This window comes from Pinus tabuliformis, chromosome 3_1, assembly GCF_031772625.1.
Source record: "Pinus tabuliformis cultivar Carrire ecotype Pingquan chromosome 3_1, CPIR1, whole genome shotgun sequence".
In the NCBI taxonomy this organism is placed as follows: Eukaryota; Viridiplantae; Streptophyta; class Pinopsida; order Pinales; family Pinaceae; genus Pinus; species Pinus tabuliformis.
In genome coordinates, this window is record NC_142301.1 from 97312918 (window position 1) to 97321432 (window position 8515).

General features: G+C 39.9%; 1 protein-coding gene across 1 annotated transcript; it reads left to right on the forward strand.

The window, feature by feature from the left end:
* Positions 1 to 576: 576 nt before the first annotated feature.
* LOC149185952 (uncharacterized) lies at positions 577 to 5245 on the forward strand. The gene has a single exon (XM_089412524.1). It carries the CDS (start codon positions 764 to 766, stop codon positions 5180 to 5182), a length of 4419 nt encoding a protein of 1472 aa, XP_089268650.1. The 5' UTR covers positions 577 to 763; the 3' UTR covers positions 5183 to 5245.
* Positions 5246 to 8515: the final 3270 nt, after the last annotated feature.

The following is an 8515-nucleotide window of genomic DNA, read 5'->3' on the forward strand; positions in this document are numbered from 1 at the left end:
ACCACCTTTTTTGAACATTAAGTCTGAGTTTAACATAATCTAAGGAAAAGGAAAACAACATATCATTAAACATACATAAAATTAATGTCTTTAATGTCCTTACTCATTAATGTTCTTTCATTCATTTCTTGTAAAGTGTAAACGTGGAAATACTTTACGTGGAAATAACTATTTTTAGTTACACTTGTTGATTGGAAATACCTCGACAAATAATATTTCATGTAATTTTGGTCGGAAAATCTCTCTTTCTAAATTACTTCTTACTTTCGGTGACGACTTTATATAAATTAAATTAATGGGCGGATGAATGTAGTATGTCAGTTGGACTTAATGCAAGTGAATCGGCATTTTAATTCTTCAGCTGGACTTTATGTAGAATTCATGGAAACCCTGAATTCAACCCAAAGACCTGAATAAGTGAATCGGCATTTTAATTCTTCAGCTGGACTTTATGTAAAATTCATGGAAACCATGAATTCAACCTAAAGAACTGAATAAGTGAATCGGAATTTTAATGCTTCTTCAAAAATATCCCTGTTCGTCAGAGGTCCGACAAAATGTCAAACACGCCGTGGACCGACTAAATTGGCACAACTAATTTCCAAGTACCATGATTGGCCTACCTTGCCGTGAATAAGCCGTCGCTCTTTCTTTCATTTTTCCTTGTCATCCTGCCTTCAGATCTCAGAGCTTTCAACTTGCTATGGTTCCCTTTATATCTGAGAGGGCTGATCCGTGAAATTTACAGCATTGCAAAGAGAGAATGCAAGGCATAAAATACTCTGGCGAGGAGAGAGAAATGGATAAATCTGTTATGTGCATTATCATTCTTATTCTTCTGTGCTTTCTCACCATAACAGCGGTGGATACTGTAAATGACGCACCTGTCAGTAACTCAGAGAAGCCATATTACTCCTATATTCATCGGGAATACAAGAAGCCAGGTGATATTGGAAGTAGTTCTGTTAAAACCGATGATTTTGTTTCCAAAGAACGCATGCTTCAGGATTCAGCTCCTCAATTCTCAGCTGCATCCATCGGAGTGGCGGGTTATGATAAAGCAGAGGTGGATGGTCTTTTGTCGTTGAGAAAGGCAATTACTTCCGATCCACTTGGACTGCTGTCCAACTGGACGGTTGGGAACTCCAAGAACGTTTGCTCGCCGTGGTATGGGATTGTGTGCATAAACAACAGAGTGGTTCGCATTGATCTTACGGTCCCCAAGGGCATTGCCAATGAAAGGGAATATATGCTGGAAGGTACCATCCCCGATGGCACTGCCAGTGAAGGGGAATATATGCTGGAAGGTACCATCCCCGACGGCATTGCCAATTTGAGAAAGCTCGAGTACCTTTCCCTGGATGGCAACAATTTCGGTGGTGTCATACCTGACGCGATAGGCACTTTGAGGAAGCTGAAAAAGCTCACCCTGCGTTTTAACTCTTTCAGTGGTCGTATACCTGAAGCCATAGGCAATTTGAGAAAGCTGGAAATACTTTCCCTGGATGATAATGAGTTCAGTGGTGGCATACCTGAAGCAATTGGCAATTTGAGGGAGCTGAAAGTATTCACCCTGGGTGATAACAGTTTCAGTGGCGCAATACCTGAAGCCATTGGAAGTCTGAGAAAGCTCGAAAAACTTCGCCTTGGCGACAATTTAAGTGGTGGCATACCCGAAGGACTTGGCAATTTGAGGGAGCTGAAAGAACTCACCCTGAGTTCTAACAGTTTCAGTGGTAGCATACCTGAAACAATTGGCAATTTGATGGAGCTGAAAGAACTCACCCTGAGTTCTAACAGTTTCAGTGGTGCGATACCTGAGGCCATTGGCCAGCTGAGAAAGCTCGAAAAACTTTTCCTGTATGGCAACAGTTTCAGTGGTAGCATACCTGAAACAATTGGCAATTTGAGGGAGCTGAAAGAATTCACCCTGACTGATAACAGTTTCAGTGGTGCTATACCTGAAACCATTGGCAATCTGGGTAAGCTCGAAAAGCTTTCCCTCAATGGCAACAGTTTCAGTGGTGTCATACCTGAAGCAATTGGCAACTTGAGGGAGCTGAAAGAACTCACCTTGAGTTCTAGCAGTTTCAGTGATGTGATACCTGAAGCCATTGGCAAGTTGAGAAAGCTAAAAAAACTGCTTCTTGGCGACAGTTTCAGTGGTGGCATACCTGAAGCAATTGGCAATTTGAGGGTGCTGGAAGAACTCACCTTGAGTTTTAACAATTTCAGTGGAGCGATACCTGAAGCCATTGGCAATTTGAAAAAGCTCGAAATACTTTCCCTGGATGGCAACAATTTCAGTGGTGGCATACCTGAAGCGATTGGCAATTTGAGGGAGTTGAAAGAACTCACCCTGAGTTTTAACATTTTCAGTGGTGCGATACCTGAAGCCATTGGCAATTTGAAAAAGCTCAAAACACTTTTCCTGGATGGCAACAATTTCAGTGGTGGCATACCTGAAGCAATTGGCAATTTGAGGGAGCTGAAAGAACTCAGCCTGGGTCATAACAGTTTCAGTGGTGCGATGCCTGCAGCCATTGGCCATTTGATGAAGCTGAAAACACTCACCCTGTATAATAACAATTTCAGTGGTGGCATACCTGAAGCAATTGGCAATTTGAGGGAGCTGAAAGAACTCACCCTGAGTTTTAACAATTTCAATGGTCCGATACCTAAAGCCATTGGCAATTTGAAAAAGCTCGAAATACTTTCCCTGCATCACAACAATTTCAGTGGTGGCATACCTGAAGCAATCGGCAATTTGAGGGAGCTCAAAGAATGCACCCTGAGTTCTAACTATTTAAGCGGTGAGATACCTGAAACCATTGGTCATTTGATGAAGCTGAAAGAACTCACCCTGGATGGCAACAATTTCAATGGTGGCATACCTGAAGCAGTTGGCAATTTGAGGGAGCTGAAAGAACTCACCCTGAGTTCTACCAATTTAAGTGGTCCGATACCTGAAACCATTGGTCATTTGGTGAAGCTGAAAGGACTTACCTTGGATGGCAACAATTTCAGTGGTGGCATACCTAGAGCAATTGGCAATTTGAAGGAGCTGAAAGAACTCACCATGTCTCACAACAGTTTCAGTGGTGCAATACCTGAAGCCATTGGCCATTTGAGTAAGTTGACCAACCTAGATCTTAGTTGGAACAACTTAATTGGTCCAATACCTAAGGGCATTGCAAATTTGAAGCAGCTAGAAATCTTCAACTTGGAAGGTAACAATTTCACTGGTTGCATACCTGAAGTCATTAGTAATTTGAGTCAGTTGAGTTATTTAAATCTGGGTGTAAACAGGTTTACTTGTGGCATACCTCAAGCCATTTTCAAATTGAGTGAGTTGACCTTCCTCAATCTCGGTACAAACAAGTTAACTGGAAGAATACCTGTGGGCATTACTAATTTGAAGAAGCTTGAAGAACTTTACCTGGATACCAACAATTTTACTGGTGGCATACATAAAGCTATCGGAAATTTCAGTCAAATGATCTACTTGAATCTTGGTGTTAATGGGTTCACTGATAGCATTCCTGAATCCATTGCTAATTTGAGTCAATTGACCCAGCTGAATCTTGGCACAAATAGGTTCACTGGTGAAATACCTAAATCCATTACCAAATTGAGTGGACTGACCTTCCTCGATCTTGGTAAAAATAGACTAACTGGTGAAATACCCAAGGGCATTCCAAATTTACTAAATCTTGTTTACCTTTACCTCAACGACAACAATTTCACAGGGAGAATTCCAAAAGCAATAGGAAAGCTTCAATACCTTAAAGTCTTGTTTTTGTCTTCAAACAATTTAAATGGACATATCCCATATAGCATAGGTCAACTAAATGCCCTCATTGAACTTGATATGTTTAATAACAGTCTTTCTGGGACTATTCCTAAAAGTATTAGTGGTTTGGCTTCACTTGAAAAATTGGATCTCTCTAAAAACCGACTTGAGGGACCAATCCCTCATAGTATTGGTAAATGTGTGGCATTACAGCAATTAATTTTGTCGGAAAACAAGCTAAATGGAACTCTTCCAGTATCTTTGGGAAATTGCACAGCCTTAAGGAGATTAAAGGTGTCAGAGAATTTACTCGATGGAGATCTGGGCATCAGATTTCCAGTTTCTATGGAAGTTCTCTCTGGTTACTCCAACAACTTCTCTGGGACATTGTCAGAATCTTTGGCTAGCTGTACCAAGTTACGGTTACTGGATTTGAGGAAAAATGTATTGACAGGTAAGCTTCCTGATTACCTTGCATTTTTCCACCAATTAAGAGTTTTAAGTGTTGGTTATAATAAGCTCCATGGTGGCATTCCTCAATGGATGACAAATCTCACCAAGTTGCAATTGTTGGATCTATCCAACAATAATTTCACCGGAAGAATACCATCAGATCTCGAGAAGCTTCAGGGATTCAAAATTCTTGGGTTTTCCCAACCTAGTGATGCTACACCATCAGGAAGCTTTGAAGCTTCCCTAGTTGATAATGCTACACTGACTAAATCCTTGGAAGACCGACTCAGTGGCAATACATTGTATGAGGATATGAGGGTTGTCATGAAAAGTTATGAGTATACTATCACATATGTGTTGTTGACAAACACAATACTTGACTTGTCTAGCAATAATCTTGTTGGAAACATTCCAGCAAGCATTGGAAGTTTGAGTAGCTTGCGGTTGTTGAATTTATCTGGAAATCAACTAGATGGCCCAATACCTATATCTCTTGGTAAGATATCTACTTTGGAGCAATTAGACTTGTCCAAAAATAATTTGAGTGGAAAGATTCCTCAAGATCTCTCTAGATTATCTAAGTTGGCATTTCTAAATGTTTCAGCAAACAAACTCTGTGGGCAAATCCCAAAAGGAACACAGTTGGATACTTTCGGCCCCACTTCATTTCAAATGAATAAATGCCTATGTGGTAATCCTTTACAACCATGCAAGAAAACACAAAAGCAGAAGAAAAGTCCAATGAAAAGAGTTCACAATTTTCACAGATGGATCAGCTGGGTGGATGGAAAAGTCTCATTAGTTGCAGTGGTATTGGGAGTGGGGATTGGATTTGGAGGAGTTATGAGTTTGATAGCTATATCCAATAATGTCCGACATTGGTTGGTTCCCCCCATGACAGAGCCTGTCTATGGAGTGTACCGATACCCTAAATAGTATGGTTGCTTCCACGGTTGGTTCCACCTTGTAAGGTTATGGTATTTTTGTCAGTAATTCTGGTTGCATGTAAAAATGATATGAATAAAGTTTTTGCAGAATATTTCTTCTCTTGTATGGTTGCTTCCACGGTTGCTTCCACCTTGTAAGGTTATGGTATTTTTGTTAGTAATTCTGGTTGCATGTAAAAATGATATGAATAAAGTTTTTACAGAATATTTCTTCTCTTGTTGTGATATACCTTCTCACCGTTTTGAACATAAATGATCTAATCCTATAATGAGAAAACAAGTTCTCATACTTAGATGGTCAATCAATCCACTTCATATATTTTTCTGTATGGGTTGGATTACGCTTCGGTTTACTCATGCTGTGTGTTGAATATGTGGAAAAAGAGATGGCATCCAAGTATTGCCAATCAATTAAATATTAGTTTGGAGCGGTTACTCTGCTACAACAAGGTTGTATTCCAAATGACATCCTGTTACTTTTTGAATATATCTTTTGGTTCCATAATAAGAGCACTGTTATGGAAACAAGCTAAAGACAGGCATTCCCGGTTAACACACAAATTTTACTATCCAGTCTCTTTTATGCCACAATGTTCATGTTTCATGCCACAATTTTAATGTCTTATGTTTACTGTCAACATTTGCCTATATTTTTACAATGTCTGACTGTATTGCACATGACAAGTAGCCCTGACAAGTTGGAACTTGGAAGCCTGCAAATAATTTTAATGTCAATCTTTCTCTTTATCTACTTGATTTCGCACATGGATCTCTGATATTATTGCGAGAATTTTTTTTTCATGCTTGCAAACACTATGTTAATTCTTAATAGTTGCATTGTTTGCATGAGTCCAACGTGCACCTTCCATTTTACCCAACAATATTAAAATCTCCTGATAGAAATATTTCGGAAGTTCCACTGCCTTTCATGATAACAAAATAAATATGAAAATTCCCTGCTTCCATTGGTTTGCTCCTTTGTCGTTGAAATTTGATCACGAGAGGAGATGAGACTTCAGGCAATATGGATAATGGCAGCACCGAAAGAGGATTCCTCAATTTTGAATAGTAGTTACTTGTTGCAAAATCGGGTTAAATTTCAAACACTAGTTACTTGTTGCAAGATCAGCTTCAAATACATTGGAAAAGTTGGGCCCATTTAGGTTGTCTTTCTTGGAAATGAAGGATGAGAAGAAAGGAAGATGCAGCTCCCAAGGCAAATGTCAAATAGCCCCGCTGATCCATAAACGAGGGACTTATGGCTCACTTGCTTTACCAGCACAGATCCTTAACAAAAATCCTTTTTAACTCTGTTCTAAGACTTGTACAGTGTGCCCTGTCTTCAGAAAGGCTACTAGGCCTCTGTCCTCTGTTCTGTACAAGGATATCTGTTCTTCTGATGGCTGCAAAGCCTGTTCTCCACGCAGCCTCTTCTCTGGATGATTAGCAGGCTCCTTCTATCGTTAACCTGCACACAAGTAGCCAGATAACAATGTTATGGCAAAGAATTCTTGGTTCTTGATGTGAGTCTTTTAGCTGGAGCACAAGGCAGTGGGAATAGCTCAAGCAACCAACTAAATGATTGGTTTGATCTATGTGGTGGTCTTCCCGATAGACTCTTGACTCTATCACAAAGTGAAGGGAATGTAAGCATGTGCCGTGCTCGCAGGTGAGTTGTAGTGTCCAATTTATACAAAGTCTAAGAGATTTCAGTCTGCAAGTTGATTTTGAACCAAGTCATTTTCTTTCCCTGGGCAGAGAGACTCTTCTGTCTGAGTCCTCTGTATACTATACTCAGCCTTAATAGAAAGGACGAATGTTTGTCATTGTGCTTGCTCTCTGGGGTCTTCAACCTGCTTGCTACTTGCTACAGCCACTGAGCTCTTGTGTCAAATTCAATAACGCTTCCATCTGCAAGAACCCCACTGTTGTTTGGTGTAACCTGAAATATATACACTCACGCTTCTCTCAGTGCTTGGCTTTAGATACATTAGAAGTTGTAATGTTCTGGACAGAATGCGTTCATTATCCAGGTCGCAGTCTAGCTTGATTAGATGGGAAACCTTCCGGCAATATGATAAATGATCTATGGTTCCATTTGCGGTCTTGGTAATCATGTGGATTCTCTATTTAATATTTTTATGTGCCATTCACCAATACAATGGTAAGTCCTATATTCATTCATATAACTTACGGTTGTATGCTCTGCTCCAATCGACCAGGCAAAGGATATTCATTCATATCTCTTACGGTTGCATGTTCTGCTCCACTCGACCAGGCAAAGGAAACCAATTGACTGACAGTTGAGAAAAACCACCCAGCAAACAAAATCAACCAGCGAAGGAATCCACTTGATTAGTGGCTGAGAAAAATTAATTAGCAAACAAAATCGACCAGCAAAGAAACCCAGTTGATTAGTGGTTGAAAAAAATTAATTAGCAAACAAAATCAATCAGAGTGAGATGAAGTCGATCCAAGGTTCAAAGTGTTAGCCTCCTGCTGCAGCAGGTATTCATCTTTCATGATCGACATTTTTACATGCCAAATATGTCATACTTTGCATGCTGCAACGTTCCATATTTGCTACAGAGACCAGAAAAATGTCCATGAGAGTGTGCTAGTCTAAGTACTACTGCTATGTTCCATTTTGATGAGTTGATCTATTTTTGATGAGTTTTCAGTTAAGGGAGGGCCAAATAGCTTAATCTTGGTCTACCTAGGTTTAAATTTCCTGTTGTAGAATATAGAGAATCAGTATCTATCCAAACAGCTTAATCTTGGCAGATTTATAGATAGGTAGAGAAACAAGGGTGCTCAACCGCCTAATCTGAGCGCCTGGACGAAATAAGTGTAGATGTAGATAGGAGGACAGCAAGAAGAAAAGAATGAAAAGCTGGGTATGCTAGTTCAAGTGCACCCAAACCAAAAGAAGAGAAAATGCTAGATGAGTAGACCAGGTAGGTAGTTTTGGTGGTTGCAGAATCATGGCTTGTGACCCGTTTTATCTTTGCTAGCGTCATATCTATTCAGATCACAAATGCAATGCAATTTTCCCTTGGAGGACTTCAAGCGAGGCATGACTAACTCCCCCTTCTTCTTATTCCCCAAATCATTCACTAACCTCCCCAAAGAGGTCAAGATCTGCTTGATATCTCTTAAGTTTCATCATTTGCCATATCATTGCCTAAGTAAAGATCTGCTTTGCTTAAGGATGCTTATATTTTTTATACGAGTCATTTTCCCCTTAATAGCTTAAGATTTGCATACTTAGCGCTCTCTCATCACATTTCATATTAACTACTAACTTTATTATGTAACTCCC